Raw genomic sequence first — 26,371 nt, 5'->3', positions numbered from 1 at the left:
AATTATTAATTTTTTTTATTTTAATAAAAAAGATTAATGCTACATTTTAATGATTTAAATAATTATGACATGCAGGAAATAAAGAAATAATGAAATACGTCTTTTTCAGTAATTATTTTATTTATTTTATTTTAATTTAAAAAGATTTAATGTTACATTTTTATGATTTAAATAATTGCTACAAGCAGGAATTTTTTTATTTTAAAGTAAACATTTTTAAGGTGCTTTTTTAGTCATTGTTTTAATTTTCATTTTAATGATTTCAATTATTATTACATGCAGGGAAAAAAATTAAAAAGTAACCATTTTTAAGGTACTTTTTTAGTAATTGTTTTAATTTTAATTTTTTATTTGATTGATGATTTAAATAATTATGACATGCATGGAAAAAAATAAACTTTTTAGTTATTGTTTTATTTCTTTTTATTTTAGTTTAAAAGTTGTATTTAATGTTACATTTTTACAACAAAATGTGTCTTTTTTCAGTAATCATTTGAAATTTTTTATTTCATTTTATTTATTGTTACATTTTTCGTGTTACATGATTTAAACAATTAAAAATTTTCCAACACACATGCACTCCAGCAATGTTGCTACAATACCATACGTTTACAATTAGTATTTTATACTGATGCTCATTAATGTTTATTGTCTCTATTAAGTAGTTAAATATGTAGAGAAGACTGTCTGTCTTTGTTCACGCAGGTCTGTTTTAGCAGCACGCAGCTTGTGAAGTAGTTTGAGTGTTTTGGGGGTCATTATAGGTTTCTGTGCTCTTCCCCATCAGTCTTGTAAATGACAGCGACTGGTTGAGCACCTAAACACCTGCATCTCTCCGTCCCGCGAGTAGATGGACGCAGCACAATTAGCCTGATAGATGAGCGTCCCGCTGACCCGCATCCATCTCATTGATAAAGCCCCGCTCCTCTCTCCCATAATGCCTCTCTGCGTGGTGGGTGGCGACAGGAAGTGCCGGAGAAAACGGATGATCAGCACTTTTGACGCCCTGCTGCGGACGCTTTAGAGACTCGCATTTGCAGGGCTAAATTGGCTGTTAGAACGGCGGCTTGTTACGAGCCCAAATAAAGTAATGAGAATGAATGGGCCGCGCGTTTCTCTAATCTATTGGCCGTCTGACAGGAAGAAGCATCGTCAGAGAGGCCGTTAGCATGTGTTTGTGAACCGATCGTTCTGTCGCTCCATGTTCTGCAATATTCACATTGTCTGATTTACATCTCATCTTTACAAACACCTGCTTTTATGCCGTTTTTGTTCCTTTTTTTCCTTTTTATTTTATTTATTTTTTGTAAATCTTGCTGCTTGTGTTTGTTCTTTGTTCTGCGTGTTGTGATCTAATGAAATTTGCCAAGAAATTTCACTAAGAATACATTTTGCATAAAGAAAATCAATCCATTATTTTTGATGTTTGCATTGTTTTGCATACTTTTCATGATAATAAAATCCTCTAATTATCATTTGCCATAATATATTAGATGTGCCTTTTGATTAATTTAAATAAAAAAAATATTAAATTTAAAATAAAGAAAAACAATTTTAATGCAATAATTAAATGTAATTATTTTTTGTAATAATGCAATAAATAAAGAAAAAAAAAGAAAAAAAAAAAAAGAAATGCATCATTTACCATAATACAAAAAAGTATAAATTAAATTGATTAGATGTGCCTTTTGATTTATTAATATTTAATTAATTATGTATTTATATTGAATATTATATAACTGTTTGTTATAAGGAAAATGGATAGTTAAAATAAAAAATAAAATCAATTAAAATAAAATAAAATGTAATTTTCTCTACTGGTATGAACCATCAAATAATGTTGCTCAAAATAAAAAAATAAAATAAAATAAAATAAAATAAAATAAAATAAAAATAAATTTCTTTATATTTATTATTATATAAATTCTTATATCAAGGAAAACAGATCAGTAAAATAAAATAAAACAACATAAAATAAATGTGTAGATACAATTGATTGGATGTGCCTTTTGATTTATTGATTATTGATTGAATTTTTGAATTGTTGTAGAAATATGTCCATTTTAGGGAAAAAAAACAATATCGCTCAACATAAACTAAATGTTATTCATTTATAATGAAACATATTTTTCTTTATATTTATTATTATATAAATACATTCTTATATCAAGGGAAACAGATCAGTAAAATAAAATAAAATAAAATAATAAAATAAAAATAAAATAAAATAATAAAATAAAAGTTTGAGTTGTTGTAGAAATATGTTCATTTCAGGGAAAAAAAACAATATTGCTCAACCTAAACTAAATGTTATTCATATATAATAAAACATATTTTTCTTTATATTTATTATTATATCAAGAGAAACAGATCAGTAAAATAAAATAATAAAAAATAAAATAAAATATATAAAATAAAAGTTTGAGTTGTTGTGGAAAATGTCCATTTCAGTGGGGAAAAACCCCCCAGTATCGCTCAACCTAAACTAAATGTTGTTCATACATATTGAAACACATTATTTTTTTCTTTATATTTATTATTATATAAATTGAATGTTGTTGAATGAGGTAAATGTGACATTACAGTTATAGTGAGTTCTGATTCTATTTCTATTTGCTGCTGTAACTAAAGAGGAAGAAATGATCAAAGAGCCACAAAATCACATTTATTGACTGAACTATGTTATAAAACTGACAAAATTTGAAAGCTGAAACATTGTTTCATATCAAAAGTATCAAATGACTGCAGTTGATCAGATGGGAAGCGCTACATTCTAACAATGTTTCATTATGTTTTGTTCACACATCAGCTGAAAACAGGTTAAAGAATCAATCTGAGTTGAACTTGTGCTCACATGCGGACACATGCTGTATTTGGCAGCTCATGCTCTTCTCTTTAACACTGTGCACTCCGTAAAACAGCAGTGGGTCTGGCTGTGGATTGAGACGTGAACAAACGCCTGCCAGAGCCATAATTCATGCACATTAATTGTTCACGCACCTTTATTTCCATTCATCAAAATTCCAGAATCATGACAGTGATCATTTGTTTTGTGACTGGAAGATTGGAAACACGTTCAGGTCGTATTTCACCCCAACAACCAGAAGAAAACCACAAATGAGAAATTATATTTTACTTAGAAGAGACGCTTTAACATTACAAATATGATAAGATACTTTTTGTCTGTTTTTAATTTTATAGTTATAGAATTTTTGTTGTGATTTGTTTATTGAAATTAGTATAAATCAATAAACACACGACGTTGCATAAATAAATACAAATAAATATTTTTGCAATAATAAATAAATATTATGCTTTTTTTCATTATGGTAAATGAGAATTAATCTCACAAAATAATGCAATGCAAAACATATAACATAATGTCTAATTTCTTTAGATTTTTGGGTACAGATAGTGTATAAGAAAAAAAAATTGTATGTCATTAATGCATTAGTTTTTTTTTTTTGGTATCTGTTATTTTTTAATATTGAATTTTTTTTTTTTTATTTAATTGTAAAGTTATTTATTTATTTATTTATTTTCCCCCAAATTCAATATTTCTTCCATATTTGTTTTTTTTTTTCTTCTGGATTCTGTTTTAATAGTTTGATAAAATATTAATAAATCAAAAGGCACATTTAATCAATTTTTTTGGTATCTGTTATTTTTTTTAATATTGATTTTTTTTTTATTTAATTGTAAAGTTAATTATTTATTTCCCCCCAAATTCAATATTTCTTCCATATATATTTTTTTTTCTGGATTCTGTTTTAATAGTTTGATAAAATATTAATAAATCAAAAGGCACATTTAATCAATTTATATATATATATATATAATAAATATATATATAATAAATATAAACAAAAAAATAATAAACTATACTTTAGGTTGGGTGATACTGTTGTTTTATTATTTTTATTTTTCAACACCAACTTTTTTATTTTATTTTATTTATTTTTGTTATTTTATTTAGATAAGTGCAATATTATTTGATGGTTCATACCAGTTAAGAAAGTTACAGGGGCCATATTTTTTTTTTTTTTTAATCTTATTGATCTGTTTTCCTTGATATAAGATTTTATATAATAATACACATATAAAAGTTTTATTATTAGTTTCTCCTGAAATGGAAGTATTTCCACAGCAACTCATGAACTTTCATTTCATTCATTTAATTTCATTTTAGTTCATTTTATTTTTTAATGTTATTTTATTTTACTTTATTTTATGTTATTTTATTTTATTTTATCCTTGATATAAGCGTTTATAAAATAATATATATATATATATATATATATATATATATATATATATATATATATATATATATATATATATATACAAGAAAAAAATCATAATATGATAATTATTGTGCCATGAAAACAATGCACCAATGCAAATACTCTTAGGGCTGTGAAGATGGATGAATGTCCTGCAGGGGTCACTGAGGTGTCAGAGAAGCTTCTAGAAGCCCCACATTCCCCTGATGTCTAAGAAAGCGTCTAAAGATGAATGAGGCGCTGGTGTTATTCCTCCGCTGCGCTCCTCTGTCTTACTTGCGTTCGCCCAGATGACCTTTGAGATACAGGTAGCAAAAGCCGCGTGATATACGGCCTGAAATACCAGTGTGTTTTTCACATCGGCGAGCCGTGTGCTGTAAATAAATCTGGAGAAAGTGTGCCAGAATCAGCATTTCTAAGCTCTGTGTTCAATGTGACGGGCGGCGCTTGACCTCTGACCCCGGGACGGGTGACGGAGAGGACGGCCGCTGCTCTTATTGAGTTTGTTCATCCATTAGTGGCATCAGCTCAGTTTGATCAGCACAGATTTGATTTGGTTTCTGTATTGCCAGGGATAATTGATTAAATGCATCTTCCTTTTGCATAAGGTCAAAGGTCAAAGAGAGGAGACCAGCTCATTGGATGCAAGATTTTTGAAATTTTCCTAAGTTGTTACATCAATTTAGTGATTCAGTGTGATGTATTGTTCTGTTATGTTATGAATATTTTTTTGCTCATTATAATATTTTAATATTCTAATTATAATATGAATATTAGAGTTTTAGAGATATTATTATATCTTTGTATTTTGTTCAGTGCTATATTATAATTATAATAAAATTAGACATAATATAATATGTAATATTATATTACAAGTCCAAAAAAAGAAGTTTAATAAAAACAAATATATAATGTAATATATATTGCAATTGTAATATAAATTATAATTTAATTATAATTTAAATAAAAAATATTTAACACTAAAGTCCAAAATATATCAGTTTATTATTCAGTGCAATATTTTAAACAAATATGATTTTAATTATAAATAAGAATTAATTTTAAATATGATTTAAATATCACATTTAATATAAACATTATAAATAATATGAATATTAGAAAAATATTAATTGTTACAATTTAAAATATGATTTTTTAAATTTATAAAAACATAAATTAAGTCTGTTAAATTGTGTTCTTAATTAAGAAATTGACTTAATTTAATTAATGTTCCTGATTTTATTATGATTGTAATTGTCATCAGTGCATGTTATTGTGTCTTTCATTGAAATAATATCTTACACTGCATCTGAAATGATTTCTTTTTTTATTATTTTATTTTATTTTATTTATTTTAATAATAATTAAAAAATTTTGTGTAAAATATGATGATTTTAAATATTTTTTTAATTAGTCTTATAAAGTGTCTTGTTAATTAAGAAATTGACTTGATTTCTGATGCATGTTATTGTGTCTTTCATTCAAATAATACCTTTCTCTGCCTCTGAAATAATTTTTCATTTTTTTACTAAAAAAAACTTCAGAATTTTATTTCAATTTTACTTTTACTTTTTACATTTATTTTTATGCATGGTTAAAATATCATTACTTCAAATGTATGTTTTTAGTATCGTAAATATTCATAATTTTAAGGTTTAATAATTGTATTATTTGTTTTTTGTAACAATTAAAATGTTTGATTTTTGACAATTTTTTTATATTAAATTTATTTTTATATTTTTTATTTCCGATGCATGTTATTGTGTCTTTCATTGAAATAATATCTTACTCTGCCTCTGAAACTTTTTCATTTATTTGTTTTTAATTTAATTATTATTTTTTTAATTAAATTTGTTTTTAGTTTTCATTTAAAATTTATTTTAAGGTTTAGTAATTTTATTATGTGCTTTTGTCATTTGGATTATTATTATTATATTAATTAATATGTTATTGTTTTTTTGTAATTTCTATTTAGCTTTATGTTTTTATATAACATACTTTGCACATGTGTTTATGTGATCTTTTTTTTTTTTTAAAGTAAATATGCCTTTTACACACACTAAAAAATAATTAAACATACTATAAAGTTTTTTCCCCCCTAATATTTAGAAGTAGTTTTTATCCTTATAGTTTCTGATTAAAATTAATTCATTTTTTCAATATATACACTAGTGTTCAAAAGTCTGGGGTCAGTATATTTTTATTGTTTCTTTCTTTTCTTTTTTTAAGAAATTAATACTTTTATTCACCAAGGATGTATTAAGTTAATAATTAAAAGTTTATTAAAAGTTAATAATAAATAATTTACATTTGTTATAAAATATTTATATTTTGATTAAACACTGTACTTTTTAAACTTGTTATTTATGAAAGAATCCTGGAAAAAAAAAATCACAGGTTCCAAAAAATATTTGGCGGCACAACTGTTGATATTATCCAACATTGATCATTCTAATAATAAATCAGCGTATTAGAATGATTTCTGAAGGATCATGTGACACTTAAGACTGGAGTAACAGCTGATAAAAATTCAGCTTTCCATCACAGGAATAAATTCTATTTTAAAGTATGTTAAAATAAAAAACATTATTTTATATCGTAAAAACATTTTGCAATTTTACTGTTTTTTTCTGTATTTTTAATCACATAAATGCAGCCTTGATGAGCAGAAGAGACTTCTTTAAAGACTATTACAAGTCTTACTGACCCCAAACTTTTGAACGGTAGTGTATATATTTTTTTGAATGTACTTTTTTTTTTTTTAAAGCATCCCCTGTATCCCTTGTTTGAAATTAGGGCTTTTCTGTGTTTTCTGCAAGTTTTGTTTGTGATAAACAGAAGATCAACTTTGCCAGAACTGGTCAAAGCACAAGTTGCATGACAAATATGAAGTGTGCAGTTTTTGACGTGTTTTTATGTCTCTGTTTGTCAGGTGACGGATAAATCGGTGCAGGCTTTTGCGGAGAACTGTCCCGATCTGCAGTTCGTGGGCTTCATGGGCTGTTCGGTGACGTCTCAGGGCGTCATTCACCTCACCCGGGTAAGACACGCTTCTCTTCCGTCCCTCGACTCACCTGCTAATGAGCCTCTTTGATTCCAACACGTCCCTCCAACTTCACAAAGACCAGTTATTTTTATTTTGCCTTCACTTTTAAATCTCATTAATGTGTAATGAGGTGAATCGTAAAATGTTGAAGATCCAACACACCCTGCTGTTTGCGCATTAGCATGCTGATGAGAGAAAGCTATCTTCAACACACCGGCGCAGCTAAAGAGCTGCTCTAATTGCCTGCATGGAAATTATTAGGTAATGATATTCTTGCTTTTTCTGTTTTGTTTTTTGGCCCTATTTTTTTCTTCTGGAGTCTTCTGGAGACACAAACTAGGACAGCACCAATCTAAAATAAACAAATTATATCCAGCATGCTACTTCCAGCTAATATTATTATTAACTGCTGAATATATTAACTATTATATTACATTTTACACTAATTATAATAATTATAATATTGAAATTTTAACATAAATGCTATGAAGTCCATTAAAGGTTACATTTATTTTAATATATATTATATTATAATAATATAAATCTGAATTTTTACAATTAATTAATTATTTGTAAAAATTCTATTTCATATTATTGTAATTTAATATAGCCTAATATAATATACTTTATAATTTATTTATATTTCAATTATATTGCTTTGAAATATTAGTACTTTCAATTTTATATTTTTAGTTTCCGTTTTAATTTTAGTTTAATTTTATTGCATGCTTTTGTCCTTTGTATTATTATTATTATTATTATTATTATTATTATTATTATTATTATTATTATTTATTATTATTATTATTATCAATGATAATTAATTATTTGTAAAAATTCAATTTTATAATATAATGTAATATCATTTGAGTAATGAAATATTGTCATATTGTTTATTAATTGCAATACTACTTGGTTTTAATATTTAAAAATATTTTTATGAAATATATAATATAATATAATATTTAACTTTCTATTTTTTTTTTGCAATTTTACTTTTAGCAATTTTAGTGCTTTGATGACATATTTTTACTTTAAATTTATGGTTTTAGTTTTTGTAAAATTTATTTGAAGGTTTAGTAATGTTATTATGTGATTTTTAATTAGATTTTTGCCAGTTCTTAAGATTTTTTAGCTTTAATTTTATTAATTTTAGTACTTTAAAAAAGTTACAAATTGTGAATAGATTATTTATACATACATACATACATACATACATACATATATATATATATATATATATATATTAAAGGTTAATAGGTTTGTTTAAAATATAGAATATAGAATATTTCCTCAAAACAATAATTTTATCATTTTTATTAACACGTTAAATGTTTTCATTTTAATTTAATTTAAATTTTAGTGTAAACCTCAATTTTTTTTAATTCAACTTTTAGTTTAAATTGTGTGTGCTATTGTTCTTTGTAGTGTTATTATTATTATTATTTGTAAAAAATTATAATATAACATAATATAACTTTCTAATTTATTAATATTTAACTTTCTATTTTTTTTCAATTTTACTTTTAGCAATTTTAGTGCTTTGATGACACATTTTTACTTTAAATTTATGGTTTTAGATTTTGTAAAATTTATTTAAAGGTTTAGTAATGTTATTATGTGATTTTTTTAGCTTTAGTTTTATTAATTTTAGTACTTTAAAAAAGTTACAAATTGTGAAAAGATTATATATACATATATACATATATATATATATTTTAAAGGTTAATAGGTTTGAATATTACCTCAAAACAATAATTTAATCATTTTTATTAACAAGTTAAATGTTTTCATTTTAATTTAATTTAAATTTTACTTAAAACCTCAATTTTTTAAATTAAATTTTTAGTTTAAATTGTGTGTGCTATTGTTCTTTGTAGTGTTATTATTATTATTATTTGTAAAAAATTATAATATAACATAATATAACTTTCTAATTTAATACTTCAATTTTACTTTTAGCAATTTTAGTGCTTTAGTGAAATATTGCTACTTTAAATTTTTTAAGCTTTTGAAGGTTTTTTAATTTTAAGGTTTAATAATTATTTTTTTTTTCAGCTTTGAGTTTTAGATTTATTTATGTTAGTACTTTAACTTTAAAAATGTAAACATATAAAAAATGTTTTTAAGGCTTTCAGGCTTGTTTATTTTTATTAATATTTGTAATTTTTTATGTAATATAGAATAATTCAAATTATTCAAATTTATTTTATTTTAATTAAAGTTTAATTTTAATTATGAATGTAGTAATTTTTTGTAATGTATATATTAACGTATAAATTATTTTTAGTTAACAATAAAGGTCACCGAGGTATGCGTGCATTACGAGTCATTTTAAAGATTCAGATTCAAATGAATCATTCGTTTTTGCACTGCATGTGAAGTGATCTGTAGCTGATTCAGTAGTCGTCCCGTCAAGCGAATCTCTGTGTAAAGTTTGTGGAGGACTGTGAGTGCTGACTCTGGTTTTGGTAAAGATATCATTACGTTCTACAATTGAGCCGGTGGCATCGGCAGGCACAATAGTTATTTAAATCAAGTCCCAGCTCCGTCTCTCCTTGGACACACATTTCCATTTCACTCCACTTCAGAGCTGCGAATGTGAAATTAGTGGCTTCTCCACCAGAGGGACGCTTTTTATTCAGATCATCAAAGCTCCGGGCCGCTCTCAGGTGTGGATTATATTTATAAAGCCCTGAAGAGAGCAGCTCATGAAATAAATCAATCTGAGCTCAGAGGAGGAGAGCGAAGCGTGCAGAATGTGAGATGATGATGACGACTCTCTCAAAGCCAGGAAACTTCATGACCTGATTGCTTTAGTTTGACCTTTAGAATGTCGGCTTGTTCTCAAACTGTGTGTTTAGTTCTTGAGATTTTAGTATCATTGTAATGCTACTATATTTTTCATTTTAATTGTATTTGTTAATTTTTTAATGTGCTTTCATTTTTATTTCCAATTTATTTTTATTTGTTTAACTAAGAAAAATGTAATGACCTGATTCATTTAGGTACATTTTTATTGTTATTGTTTTTTTTCTTTCAGTCTTTAGTCGGAACATTAAAAAGAAGAAAAGATTATTATCTGCTGCTATTTAAAAAAAATAAAAATTATAGGTTTTATTTGTTTCAGTTTTTAGTCGGAACATTTAAAAATAGAAAAGAAAAAACATGCATGGATTATTTATTCGATTTTTTATTTTACATTTATTTGAAGTTTTACTGTTATTATTATCTGGTACTATTTATTTATTTTGATTTTATTTGTTTCAGTTTTTAATCAGAACATTACAAAAAAGAAAAGAAAAAACATGCATGGATTAATTAAATTTTTTATTTTACATTTATTCGAAGTTTTACTGTTATTATTATCTGCTACTATTTATCATTTTTTAGATTGTGTTTGTTTCAGTTCTTAGTCAGAACATTACAAAAAAGAAAAGAAAAAAACATGCATGGATTAATTAGATTTTTTATTTTACATTTATTCGAAGTTTTACTATTTTTATTATCTGCTACTATTTTTTAAAAGTAATTTTTAGTTTGTTTTTCAGTTTTTGGTCAGGACATAAAAAAGAATAGAAAAAACATGAATGGATTAATTTGATTTTTTATTTTACATTTATTTGAAGTTTTACTGTTATTATTATCTGGTACTATTTATTTATTTATTTTATTTTTTTAGATTTTATTTGTTTCAGTTTTTAATCAGAACATTACAAAAAAGAAAAGAAAAAAACATGCATGGATTAATTTGATTTTTTATTTTACATTTATTCGAAGTTTTACTGTTATTATTATCTGCTACTATTTATCATTTTTTAGATTGTATTTGTTTCAGTTCTTAGTCAGAACATTACAAAAAAGAAAAGAAAAAAACATGCATGGATTAATTAAATTTTTTATTTTACATTTATTCAAAGTTTTACTATTTTTATTATCTGCTACTATTTTTTAAAAGTAATTTTTAGTTTTTTTCTTTTCAGTTTTTGGTCAGAACATAAAAAAAAGAAAAGAAAAAATATGCATGGATTAATTCGATTTTTTTATTTTACATTTATTTGAAGTTTTATTGTTATTATTATCTGCTACTGTTTTTTTGTTTTGTTTTTTTGTTTCAGTTTTTGGTCAGAACATTAAAAAAAGGGGGGGGAAACATGCATATTTCTAATTAGGAAAATTTAATAACCTAATTCAATGTTACATTTTTATTGTTATTTATTTATTTATTTTATTTTTTGTTTCAGTTTTAGTCGGAACATTTAAAAAAAGACTAGAAAAATACATGCATGGAATAATTCGATTTTTTATTTTCCATTTATTTGAAGTTTTATTGTTATTATTATCTGCTACTATTTTTTTTTTATTGCGATACTGTTATATATTTAGTTGTCTTATATTATTATATTATATTATGTCTAATAATACAAAAAAAAAACTAATTCATCTATGCATGTTTCTTTTCTTTTCTTTTCTTTTCTTTTCTTTTCTTTTCTTTTCTTTTCTTTTCTTTTCTTTTCTTTTCTTTTCTTTTCTTTTCTTTAAATGTTCTGACCAAAAACAGAAAATTAAAACAAAAAACAAAACAAAACAAAACAAAGGATAGTCACAGATAATAAAAATAGTAAATTAAATGTAAAATAAAAATCAAAACCCTAATTTTTAAGTATTAATACTTTGAAATGGCTTTTAGACAACTAAAACTATAACAATATCACAATAATACTAAAAATCTAATTTATCTATGCATGTTTCTTTTCTTTTTTCTTTTTTGTTTTGTTTTCTTTTCTTTTCTTTTCTTTGCTTTTCTTTAAATGTTCTGACCAAAAACTGAAACTAAAAAAGGACCGTAACAGTTTATAAAAACAGTAAAACTTCAAATAAATGCAAAATAAAAATAAAAAACCTATATTTTATGTATTTATACTTTGAAATGGCTTTTAATAGTCCACATATAAGACATCTAAAAGCTATAGTAGTATCACAATAACACTAAAAATCGAATTAATATATGTATGTTTCTTCCTTTTCTTTTCTTTTTAATGATGATAAATGATGTTAAATCTGCTGCTGGATCATGTACTTATACGTTTGCAATAACGAGAAAGACTTTAATGAGATTTCTATTATTTACACCAGGGCTGTTAAACTCATTTCAGGTCGAGCTCAATGTCAAATTAAGCTGGACGTTTTTTAATTTGTTTAACCACAGTATGCTCCGTAGATAATGAAGTCCAGAGTAATCAATGTTGCTTTAATAATTAATATTAGTGTAAAACAAACACATTTCCTTCACCAGAGACCTTTAGATCACGTATAGGACTGACCCGAGCGCCTGAACCTGTTTGTTTAAGCCCATATTAATAAAAGAAGAAAAATTGCTTTCACTTGGTAACTTCAATCCATTTAATGAGCAAACTATAGAAAGCACATTTAGCAATTGACGTTTAGTTAAACAGCTTCGTTTTTAGTGTTTTAACCTTGTGAAGCCTAATAGTCTGAAAAAATATACAATTATACAAATATATGTGAAAGTACAGCAAGTGTTACGTTTTTTTTTTTAATAGTTTGCGGAAAATGTGCTCACCCTCAGGTCATCCAAAATTAGGAGTTTGTTTCTTCATCAGATTTTGACAAATGCATCGTTCCATCACTTGCTCACCAATGGATGTGAATGGGTGCCGTCAGAATGAGAGTCCAAACATCTGATAAAAACACCAGAATAATCCACTCCAGTCCATCAGTTAACATCTTGACAAGACGAAAGCTGAAACAAATTCATCATTAAGATAATATTTTTTTTTATTTAAAAAAAAATATGTTTTTAACTAAAATACCATAAGATCCATAAAAGACAAAAATGTTCTTTTGAATGATAGTGTTTGTAATTTGTTTTCATTTATTTTAATTTGTAATAGTTTGGTTTATTTTATGTTGCTTTTTTACTTTTTTATGCTTTTTTTATTTATTATTTATTTATTTATTTATTTTATTATTTTTTTTTTTTTAGTTTTTAATATTTAATTTCCATAGTTGGTCCTTTTAAATATTTAATTTCTAGACTTTTTTTTGTGTTACTTTAATTTGTTTAAATTTTTAACATTTAATTTCCAGATTTTATTTTATTAAATTTTTTTTTGTTGTCTTACCAATGGATCTTCTGCAGTGAATAATTTTTTTTTAAAATTCATTTATTATTTTTTTTCATATTTATTTTTTCATATTATTATCAAGTTTTTCATATTTAATTTCCATAGTTGTTCCTTTTTAATATTTAATTTCTAGAGACTCATCAGATATAGCGTATGTTTAATTTGTTTTCATTTTTATTATTGAATTTCCAGATATTATATTATTTCATATTATTTTGTTGTTTAACCTTCAGCAGTGAATGGGTGCCGCCAGAATGAGAGACTCATCAGATGTAGCGTGTGTGTGTGTTATTTGTTTTAATTTTTAATATTTAATTTCCAGATATTATATTATTTCATTTTATTTTGTTGTTTAACCAGTGGATCTTCAGCAGTGAATGGGTGCCGTCAGAATGAGAGTCCAAACAGCTGATAAAACATTGCAATAATCCACAAGTAACCACATTATTAATTATTAATTACATTATTAATTTCCATAATTGGTCCTTTTTTAATACTTAATTTTCTAGACTTTTTTATTTTATATTTTGTATTTTTTCTTTTGCTCGACAGCTATAAATAAGAGACTCACTTATCAGATGTAGCATGTGTGTGTAATTTGTTTTAATTTTTAATATTTAATTTCCAGATTTTATTTTATTTTATTTTATTTTGTTGTTTCACCATTGGATCTTCTGCAGTGAATGGGTGCCGTCAGAATGAGAGTCCAAACAACTGATAAAAACATCACAATAATCCACAAGTAACCTACATTATTAATTATTAATTACATTATTAATTTCCATAGTTGGTCTTTTTTTAATATTTAATTTTCTAGACTTTAATTTACTTTTTTGTGTTAATAAGAGACTCACTCATCAGATGTTGTGTGTGTGTGTGTGTGTGTGTGTGTGTAATTTGTTTTAATTTTTAATAATTAATTTTCAGATTTTATTTTGTTATTTTGTTGTCTCACCAATGGATCCTCTGCAGTGAATGGGTGCCGTCAGAATGAGAGTCCAAACAGCTGATAAAAACATCACAATAATCCACAAACATTCCACACCACTCCAGTCCATCAGATAACATCTTCAGAAGACAAAAGATGAAACTAATCCAGCATTAAGATTTTTTTTTAACTAAAATAGTCCATGATCCATAAAAGAAAAGACTTTTGAATGGTAGTGTGTAATGTATTTTGATTTATTTTAATTTGTAATATTTTGTTTTATTTTATGTTGCTTTTTTATGTTTTTTGATTTTTCAGCTATGATAAGGAGATGACAGCAGTTTTTTAGTTTTTAATATTTAATTTCCATAGTTGGTCCTTTTTTAGACTGTATTAAATTTACTTTTTTGTGTTACTTTTTAAATTTGTTTTAATTTTTAATATTTAATTTCCAGATTTTATTTTATTTTATTTTATTTAGTTGTCTCACCCGTGGATCTTTTGCAGTGAATGGGTGCCATCAGAATGAGAGTCCAAACAACACAATAAACTTACTTTAAAAATGCAAAATATTATTAGAATTCAAACTAGCTGTTTTCTATGTGAATATCTGTTTAAATGTAATTTATTTCTGTAATCAAAGCTGAATTTTGACATACTGTAAAATATTACAATTTAAATAATTTTCTGTGTGACTATTTTGAATTTATTTTGAGTTTAATCTTTAGCATTATTATTTGTATCAGCAGTGTTTTTTTTGGTTGCTCGATAGCTATAAACAAGATACTTGGGCTATCATCAGGTCACAGCAGATTTATATTTAATTTAATATTAATTTTGCATGAAAGACTTTTTCTTTTGAATGGTAATGTGTGTCATTTGTTTTGATTTATTTAAATTTTTTATATCTTGTTTTATTTTATTTTATATATATTTTTTATTTACTTGACAGTATGTAATTTAATCCTAATTTTGCAAAAAAGGCTTGTTTTTTGTTTGTTTGTTTTTTTTTTTACAATTTTTTTTTTTTTTACACACTGGTGCTCCCAACTTCGAAAAGAAGAACCAAAAAAAATTTAGGAGCACCTAATTTCTTTTTAGTAATGTGCCAAACTTGATTCTTCATGGCCAATTCTGATTGCAGATGTTTTATAAGCAAATGGGCTAATTCTGAAAGCCTTTTTTATATATTTATATGAGTAAATATGAGTATTTATATGAGTACATGAACAAGATGTTTATTTTCTCTACTATAGGTACAGCCATTTAAATTAGAGACAACCACTGCATTTTTAAACAATCAGTATAAACTACAAAAAATAAACGACACTCCTTTCGTCGTGTATAGACAATAAATGCAGGCATGATCTAAGTAGGCTACTCTTTCAATATTCGAAGTGCAAATAGAGACCGAATTTTTCAAGCATGATACAGAGCTCTAGACAACTACACAACTTATTATAGCCCACATACTAATAAAAGCCTAGATATTTTATGTAGCCTAATTTGCGTGCATTTGGGAAGTCGCTCTCTAAACCTGGGGTATTAAAATTGCTTTCGAATGCGCATGCGCGTTTTACTTTCAGTTTCGTTTTAACGATTGCGCAAAACTCTCAACGGCGCAGAGCGTGCATTACTTTAACAAAACCATTTGAAAGTGGGACGTCACCAACGGGATTTTGAAAAGCGTGTCCCCAGTGGAAATTACGCCCCTGCGTGAGTGCCGCCGAGTTATCATTTGATGTGAATGTATGCCGCGTTGTACAGTATAATGAGACGGATGCGCCAGAATTACATCTGACAAAGTACGCTGTAGCAAAAAATATTCAGATTTCTTCAAAAGCAGACTGTGGAGACCTTTTAATTGTCCACAATCGAAAGAGAGAACGGCAAACCTGTCACTGCATCAGCTCACAGCAGTCTGTGCAGTAGTTAGGCTAGCCAAAGTTTTGTAAAGAAATGAAACCAAGTCGCACCACAACAATTTCTAGCACTCGCACATATGCTCCCAAATACATTTTGAGGTCGCGCAGATTAAATTTTGGGAGCATATGCAATTTCGAGCCCTGCTCTTAAAACATTTTTTTCTTACTTCCTGTTTTAGCTTTCTCAAGCAAGTTTGTCTTGAACTTTTTTTATCTGGTTTGATGCTTGTAATATAAATCAATGCGATCTTTATAACAGTAGAGCAGATACTGACATAAAAATGATGTAAATGTCAATGGTCGCTCTATATCTCCAATAGTATGTCTCAGTAAGATGAGATTGAAATGATCCAAACATATAACGCAATGCAAACCAATGATGATTGAGAGATGAACAAATGAACGTTTCCTCAAAAGATGTGAGATGTTTTGGAGGCTTCTAGGGGTGTAAATATTAATCGATTCGTATCGATGCATCGATTATGCAGCCGCCGATTCAATGCATCGATTCGTCCGCAAGAGTATCGATTAATGTGTTTATTTTGCCGCCTGTTTGTTCACTTGTCTATTTTTAGAATCCGTTCCGACCTTTCTTTTACTGTCTATGGCTCCGACGTAAGCGTACTACCTACTCCTAAGCTGCGGGTGGCGCTAACCTCATTATTGTCTTCTACTTCACACGCGTTACTTTCGTTTCACAGTCCATCTATGATGTTGTTCATGTTCACACACCTCACGTTGTTGTCTGACTTTCAAGAGCGATGATTTTGAACTGATTTTGTGTAGTATTCTATTTGCAGTTCATCTACTGCAAAGGATGTGTGACAATTACCTCTTAATAAGATGCAAATTGTACTTTCAAAATGTAACCAATTTTGTATAAATGAAACTTTTTAAAACAGTGAATAGGCTAATTGGCCATAGTAGACCTGCACTATAAGCATTAGCCTTTTTTTTTTCTTATTACAATTTATCTGATTGCACTTTTGTAGATGCAGTAACTTATATTTGCTGTTCTATTTGCAGTGCATTGAGCACAACTGCTTTAGTGTAACATACACATTATGTGAATAGAATACTGTTTCTGTATTCTCAATAAAAGGCAAATTATTTACTATTTTTGTTGATTTATTTGAAACTTAATAGATATCATGTAAAAATATCTAGTATTGAATCGAATCGGATCGAATCGCATCGTATCACAGGGAATTCTGAAGTATCGAAAATAATCGAATCGTTAGCTTAAGAAATCGGTATCGTATCGAATCGTCTTGAAGGCTCCGATTTACACCCCTAGAGGCTTCTGGAAACAAACAAGATCCTGATGATCAAATTTGAGGCTAAAAAAATGATTGATGGAGAATCAAGTAAAGCCAAGCTGCTTCGGTCCAGCAAGTGTTCATCTGAAAATGTGACTACAGATATTCTGACATTTACTTGATGTAAATCAGTCAAGGTTTGACAGCAGAAAGACACGTGAAGCACCAGCTGATTGCGTTGATCATTTAGAGTTCTATTGGCATTTCAGATATGATCCAGTATTTTCATAGTGTTTTCTGTGGTATTGTGAGTAAATGTGACGGATGTGTAATTTCTGTGCAGTTATAGTCGCTCCGTGACTTTTTTCAGGCCGTCACTTTTAGCGTATTTTCCGCCTCCGTTTCTCTTCTCGGTCACTAGGGTTGTAAGCAGAGCAGGAATCGTGGGTAATTTGGCCCCAGGCGCTGCAGGGAGCGTTTTGTTGAGCAGGCCGACAGCCCAGAGAACATTTCTGCTTTCATTAAGGTCAAGAGCACAACATTCAGATGCTCACTATACAGTCTGAATACATCACACACTCACTGCTGCATGCAAGTAAATGTTTCCTGTAAATGCAGGTGCGATTTAAATGCTGTCAATGCATTGGAAAAAATGATTTTATTACTTGGTGTTTTTGTTTTCTAGTAAATATATTTAAAAATTCTTCAGTCAGCAAAACATTTACTTGAGAAACAAAATTACTTGAGACTTAAATTTTAGAAATAAAGTGTGAGTATGAATAAAAGAAACAAAAAAAGGATCTAAAATATGTCTAAGTACACATTAAAGGATTTAAGGCATGCATTATATTCTCAGCTATCTCAGAAATAAATAGTTATGTCTAATAACTTTGTCATAATAACAAATGAAAAATTTAGCAATAAAAAATAAATAAAAAGACTAGCAAAATTAGTCAATAATAACAAATAAACTTTATTTTGCTGTTTTTTTTTTTGCTAAATTATTTTTTTTTATTGCATCAGTGTGTTAGGTTGTTTTTATTTACAAATAACAAATTGATATTAAAAATCCTTAATGCTAATTACAATTTAAAATATGTATTTTTATAATTTGGTTGTAGTAATGCATTTTTATTTTATTTATTTTTAATTAAAATGAACAATGAGTTACATTTATTTTGGACTTTTTTTTCCCTTTTACTTTCATTTTTTCAGTTTACCTTAAACCTTTTTAGATGATTACTTTTTTAAAAGGTTTTATTACAATAGAAGGTTTACCAAAATATTTGTCAAGTGTTTACACAAAATGTATGTAAATAAAGTTATTTTTCAGTTTGAGTTTTCATTTTAAAATTGACATTGCATGTATTATATTTTTTAATATATTATATGTTATTTCAGTTTATCAAAATATTTTTGTATCATTATTTTTCCTTTTTGTTTTATTTTTGTTTCACTGCTTACATTTTTCTGACCCTATTGGCAGATATTTTTTTCACCTTAAGCAAAAACTCACTTAATTTGAATTATTTTTACAGAAAACAAGATTTATTTTGTTAACATTTAATGATTAAATTTTATAGAATTTTAATTCAATTTAAAATTGAGTTCAATTTATTTTGCACTTTTTGGAATAGATTTGTTCTTTTTTTATTTTTCACTTTGCATTATTTCAGTTTACTTTTCAGAGGTTTATTACAATAGAAAGTTTGCCAATATATGTACATCAAGTATTTACACAAAATAGATTTTGTGTAAATTTAATTGAAGGAAACACAATTACTTTTTTATTTTAAATTTTTATTGAGTTTTTATTTTAAAATTTTATATATTTATAAATTTAATATTTTAAAATGAATGTTGAATTTATTATGTTTGGATTAGGCTCATTTATGTATGTTGCATTAAGTTTGTCAAAATATTTTTGCATAGTTATTTTCCTTTATGTTTTATTGTTGTTGTTTCACTGCTTTTTATAGAATAGTAATTAAAATTAAAATTGAGTAAAATTTATTTTGTACTTTTTGGAATAGAATTGTTTTTTCTTTCTTTCTTTTTTAGATAATTACCTTTCAAATGTTTTATTATAATACAAAGTTTATCAAATATTTACATCAAGTATTTACACAAAATGGATTTTAATTAAATTGTTTAGAATTTTTATTTGAAAAAGAATGTATCATTTATTATATTTTTTATATTAGATTCATTTTTGTGTTTCATTATTTATGTTTGTCAAAAATCTTTTTTATAATTATTTTCCTTTTAGTTTTGTTTTATTTTGTTGTTTCAATGCTTACATTTTTTTAATCACATAATTTGATTTATTTTTTATTTTATTTTATTAAGTAGTTTTCATAGAATTTTAATTAAAATTAAAATTGAGTAAAATTTATTTTGCACTTTATGGAATAGAATTGTTGTTTTTTTCTTTCTTTCTTTCATTTTTTCTTTTTTTTTAACTTTGCATTATTTCAGTTTTCAAAAAAAGAAGATCATTTTTTAGATAATTACCTTTCAAATGTTTTATTATAATACAAAGTTTATCAAATATTTACATCAAGTATTTACACAAAATGGATTTTAATTAAATTGTTTTGAATTTTTATTTGAAAAAGAATGTATAATTTATTATATTTTTTATATTAGACTCATTTTTGTGTGTTTCATTATTTATGTTTGTCAAAAATCTTTTTTATAATTATTTTCCTTTTAGTTTTGTTTTATTTTTGTTGTTTCACTGCTTACATTTTTTTAATCACATAATTTTGATTTATTTTTTAATTTATTTTAGTAAGTAATTTTCATAGAATTTTAATTAAAATTAAAATTGAGTAAAATTTATTTAGCACTTTATGGAATAGAATTGTTTTTTTTTTTCTTTCTTTCTTTCATTTTTTTTTTTTTTTTTTTTTTTTTTTTAACTTTGCATTATTTCAGTTTACAAAAAAGAAGATCATTTTTTAGATAATTACCTTTCAAATGTTTTATTATAATACAAAGTTTACCAAAATATTTACATCACGTATTTACACAAAATGGATTTGTGTAACTTAAATTAAAGTAAACAAAATTACTTGAATGTACTTCAATCACTTAATTTGGATTTATTTTATTTTATTATGCAATGCAGTGCAATGCAATGCAATGCAATGCAGCGTGAGTGACATTTAGAGTAGTTTCTCATCATGCAAAATCACGTTTTCCTTTTGAAATAAGAGTTTATTCTTTTGTTATTGTATTTCAAAATGCTCTCCGGTCCCTAAAGAGCAGGTGAGACACTTCGTTTTGTTCAGTGGAGGTCAAACACAGTCATACAGAGATGATAATGGGACGGTTTAGGAGTGTTCAGTGACTAATGTGCATCATTGACTGCACCTGCAGGATGTGCTGACTGTGTGTGTTTGTGTTTGCACCTGCAGCTTCAGCACCTGAGCAGTCTGGACCTGCGGCACATCTCTGAGCTCAACAATGAAACCGTGATGGAGGTGGTCAGAAAATGCCGGAACCTGACGTCCCTTAACCTCTGCCTCAACTGGACCATCAACGACAGGTACGGACATAAAACACACACACACACACACACACACACACACACACACACACACACACACACACACACACACACACACACACACACACACACACACAAAAACAAAAACACAAAAACACACACACACACACACACACACACACACACACACACACACACACACATCAATCAATCACACACACACACACACACACACACACACACACACACACACACATCACACACACACGCACACACACACGCACGCACACACACACACACACACACACACACACACACACACACACACACGTGTTAAAGGGCTCATGTAATGTTCTCAGGATCTTTTTTTATGTTTTTTTAGACATTTAAGTTTTAGTCATAATTTTTTATTTAATTGATTAATTAATGAAATTAATATGAGTACAACTGTAAAATATAACAATACAAGTATTAAAAAAATTGTACCAATTGTATTAAGTTTCATTAGAATAGACAGCTTTCTGAAGTATTTACATTTAATATTGATTTTCTGTAACTTCAGCTGAGATAAATCAACTTTATATTAATTTTGCATTAATCATATTTTGAGATTAGATTGTTTATTTATTTATTTTGCATTAGTTCAGTTTTTGCACAAGAGCTTGCGTTATATAGTGAATATAGTCACAGCTAATTAAGTGTTCACTATATTTATTATATCATGTTAGTCTGTTTTGTAATGCAGTGGTTCTCAAACAGGAGACTTTAAGACGACTTAAAATAAGACAAAAACAGTCTTTAAAATAAGTTTAAAAAATCTTTTAATTTACCCTCTCAACAACTGTTTAGTAATTAAACCATTAGTACTTATTTTGATTTTTATGGATATAAATAAATAATAATTATTATTTTTTAAATTGTAAAGTTTATTTTTATCTTTTTGAGTTTTAATTTAAAAAAAGAAAAGAAAAGAAAATTAATTAATTGCGAAAATTTTATCTTTGTTATATTTTTGGAAACAAACGAAACAGTAAAATAGTAAAATCTTTAAATGCCTTTTATATTTATGTCAAGATCTAAAATAATTGATTGGGGTTGTGAGTAAATTTAAATTATTATAATATAAATATATTTATATAAAACTCAAAAAACTGATAAAAAAAGTGAAAAAACAATTAACAATCGAATCTAAAAAATATTAACTAAAGCAAAATTGCAAATTTATTTGTTTTTATTTATATTGCATTATTTCAATTATTTTTAGCATGCGATAATAACCCACAAAACGCGTAAAACATTTTTGCTAATTTTTAATGCAAATGTAAAGTTTTTGTTTTGTTTTGTTTTTTTAGAGAAGCTGCAACTAAGATCAAACTAAATAATAACTGTTTTTGGAATAGATGTATGATACAAGCCCTTTAAGACTCACATAAGTGCTGATGTGTGCAGTTTTCTGATGGATTGATGAATGGATGGAATAGTTTCTCTCATTCCTTATTGTTCACTGGATAATGAGAGTCATTTTTCCTCAAATGTCTGTGAATGATTGATGCCAGACTCTTGTAATTGTTGCTTCTGGTTGCTTTCTGATCTTCTGTGTTTCTTCGGTCGGACTGTAGCGTGTTCAAGAATTGATTCAAGCAGTTTCTCAATGTCTTACTGTTTAGCCTGAAGGAAATGACAACAGAAAGTCCAGAAGAGAGATAGAAACACACTGACCCATGGCCAGAACTCAGTTAACCCTCTGGTTGTGTTCGGATTCTTTTCACACCTTTGAATGACCCGACTCCAAACTATTGCTTATAAATCTCTCATTATGCTATATTATCACCTAATATTCAGTTCAATTCAATCTTTTTGTCAACTTGTTTTCTTTCATTTGGGACTGGTTTTGTGTTTCTATTTGCATCCGATTAATCATTGGCCTCGTTTATCTGAAAAAGTAGGCACCTTGTATTTTGACAAAAGTGTGACTTTGTGCAATTTTGTACAAAATAAAAGCATTTAAAACAAACTTCCTGAGATAACATTAAAGCACATTAATGTGATGAACAATGCAAATTTTCATACTTTTTATCCAAAAAATTATTCATAAAAATTTTTTTTTTTATTAAAAAAATGCGGTGCCTACTTTCGGATAAATGAGGCCTACGGTTAATCGGATGCAAATAGAAACACAAAACCAGTCCTAAATGAAAGAAAACAAGTTGACAAAAAGATTGAATCCAATATTTGGTGATAATCTAGCATAATGACAGATTCATAAGCAGTTGTTTGGAGTCCGGTCATTTTTGACCCGGGAACACCACAAGTGTGACTTTGTGCAATTTAGTACAAAATAAAAGCATTTAGAAGCAAACTTCTTAATTGAACATTAAAGCACACTAGTGTGAGAAACAGTGCAAATTTTAAGAATTTTTTATCTCATATTGTGAAAATTATTCATAAAAAATGCTTTTTTTCACTCAAAAAATGAGGTACCTACTTTCAGATAAATGAGGCCTACGATTACTCAGATGCAAATAGAAACACAAAACCAGCCCTAAATGAAAGAAAACAAGTTGACAAAAAGATTGAATCCAATATTTGGTGATAATATAGAAAAATTAGAGGTTTATAAGCAATTGTTTGGAGTCCGGTCATTTTTGCCCGGGAACACCACAAGTGTGGCTTTGTGCAATTTTGTACAAAATAAAAGCATTTAAGTGCAAACTTCCTGATTAAACATTAAAGCACACTAGTGTGATAAACATTGCAAATTTTAAGATTTTTTTTGTCTCATATTGTGAAAATTATTCATAAAAAATGTTTTTTTTTTCACTCAAAAAATGAGGTGCCTACTTTCTGATAAATGAGGCCTACGATTAATCGGATGCAAATAGAAACACAAAACCAGTCCTAAATGAAAGAAAACAAGTTGACAAAAAGATTGAATCCAATATTTGGTGATAATATAGAAAAATTAGAGGTTTATAAGCAATTGTTTGGAGTCCGGTCATTTTTGACCCGGGAACACCACAAGTGTGACTTTTTGCAATTTAGTTCAAAGCAAACTTCCTGATTTAACATTAAAGCACACTAGTGTTATAAACAGTGCAAATTTTAAGAATTGTTTTTGTCTCATATTGTGAAAATTATTCATAAAAAAATGCTTTTTTCACTCAAAAAATGAGGTACCTACTTTCAGATAAATGAGGCCTACGATTAATCAGATGCAAATAGAAACACAAAACCAGTCCTAAATGAAAGAAAACAAGTTGACAAAAAGAATGAATCCAATATTTGGTGATAATATAGAAAAATGAGAGGTAAGCAGTTGTTTGGAGTCGGGTCATTTTTGACCCGGGAACACTACAAGTGTGACTAGGTGAAATAAAAACCACAAAAAAATAACAACAAATGATAACATTTCTGAGAAGTACTTATACCCTGTGTGAACAAAGTCAGGAAGTTTGAGTCTAATTCGTTAAGTAGTATTTTTGGGACACAAGCAGAGGGTTAAAGGACGTTTCTACTGTAATACATCTCATGCAGAAGAGCAGTTTAACTGGTTTAACTGATAGACAGAGATGCTCTTGCAGATGCTTTCTAAAGCCAGTGGGCCTCAAATGTGTTCTCCATATGCGTTTGATCCTGTGTTTTGGATTATTCTGTCATATTTCTGTTTGTGGACGGCAGAAGAGCGCTGTGATTTGTGCTTAAACACATGCAGGTGTCGTCCAGTGGATCGACACGTTTTCAGCGTTAACACCCTGGTTTAAAGACGTCAGATGTCTCTTGAGATGGCGTTCATGTGCTCTTCAGACGCCGCATGTGTTTCTGCAGATCAATATGACGTCTTCACTTGTTTATCTGGATATGAAACTCCAATGCACAAGAGCTTGTGTTATATATTGAATATAGTCACAGCTAATTAAGTGTTCACTATATTATGAAACCATCTTAGTCTGTCGTATAATTCAGTGATTCTCAAACAAGGGGCTTCAAGATGACTTAAAATAAGACACAAACAGTCTTTAAAATAAGCTAATAAAATTCACCCTTTCAACAACTGTTTTTTTGTCTTTGAAGAACCGTTAGTAATACAATTTTAGTGATTCATTTTGATAAATATGTAATTACAATTACATAAACTACTAAAATTATGTATGTATGTATATATATATATTTATATATATATATATTTTTATGTTTTATATTTTTGGAATAGAATTGTTTGATTTTCTCTACTTTGCATCATTTAATTTTTTATTTATTTATTTATTTATTGATTTTATCAATACCTTACAGAATGTTTAATTAGAAAAAAGTTTCCAGAAGTATTTGCATCTAAAATGGATTTTTTGTAGAAGCTGCAAATGCAAAAGTTTCTGTAAATTTTCTTAAATAAATTTAGTTTATTTTTTGTTTTACATTTAACATCTTTTATTTTACATTTTACTTTTTTATTATTTTTTTTTTATTTTACTGCATTAATAAATAAAAATTAATTAATAAATTAAGAAAAGATTTTTCTTATATATTTGGAAACAAACAAACATTTATTTATTTATTTATTTATTTGTTTGTTTATTTCTATTCATGTTAAGATCTAAAATAATTGATTGGATGAGTTAAAAAACAGCCAATTAATTGTTCACTATATTTATCTTTTTATATATTATCTGTTGTATAATTTAAAATAAGCTAAAAAAAAACTTATTTTAATTTATCCTCTCAACAACTCTTTTTTTTATCTTTGATGAACTATTAGTAATTAATTTGTATTTTAATATATTTAAAATGAACTATAATTATATATTTTTTATTAGTCTGTTGTATAATTCAGTGGTTCTTAAACGGGAGGCTTCAAGATGACTTAAAATAAGACAAAAACAGTTTTTTACATAAGCAAAAAAATCTTCTTTTAATTCATCCTCTAAACAATAGTTTTTTTTATTTATCTTTGAACCATTAGTAATTAGTAAGTAATTTAGATTTAATGTAATTAAAAGTAACTAAAATTATATTTTTATTTTTACTTTAAAAAAACATAAAAATATAAATAAATAATTTGATAAATAATTTTAATAATTTTTGAAATGCATTTTAAAGTTTATATTTTATTTTTTGAGTTTTATTTATTTATTTATTTTTAATAAATACAAATTAATTATTAAATTAAGAAAATGTTATCTCTGTTATATTTTTGGAAACAAAAAGCAATGTATTAAATTCTTAAAATGCCTTGGGCATTTTTAATATGAATCTAATTTTATTTAATGATT

The 26,371-nt window shown here is 26.6% G+C and overlaps 1 protein-coding gene across 1 annotated transcript in view; it reads left to right on the top strand.

The window, feature by feature from the left end:
- The window catches only part of fbxl17 (F-box and leucine-rich repeat protein 17), a 332,150-nt gene that overhangs the window by 140,903 nt on the left and 164,876 nt on the right, over positions 1 to 26,371 (top strand). Inside the window, exons 6-7 of the mRNA XM_073819086.1 lie at positions 7,216 to 7,323; positions 21,013 to 21,143. Of these exons, the coding sequence (XP_073675187.1) occupies positions 7,216 to 7,323; positions 21,013 to 21,143 (239 nt within the window). The remainder of the gene's footprint in view (positions 1 to 7,215; positions 7,324 to 21,012; positions 21,144 to 26,371) is intronic.

This window comes from Garra rufa, chromosome 15 (assembly GCF_049309525.1).
Source record: "Garra rufa chromosome 15, GarRuf1.0, whole genome shotgun sequence".
Lineage (NCBI taxonomy): Eukaryota > Metazoa > Chordata > Actinopteri > Cypriniformes > Cyprinidae > Garra > Garra rufa.
Note: the sequence above shows the minus strand (reverse complement) of the source record. Positions and strands in the feature narration are given on the sequence as shown.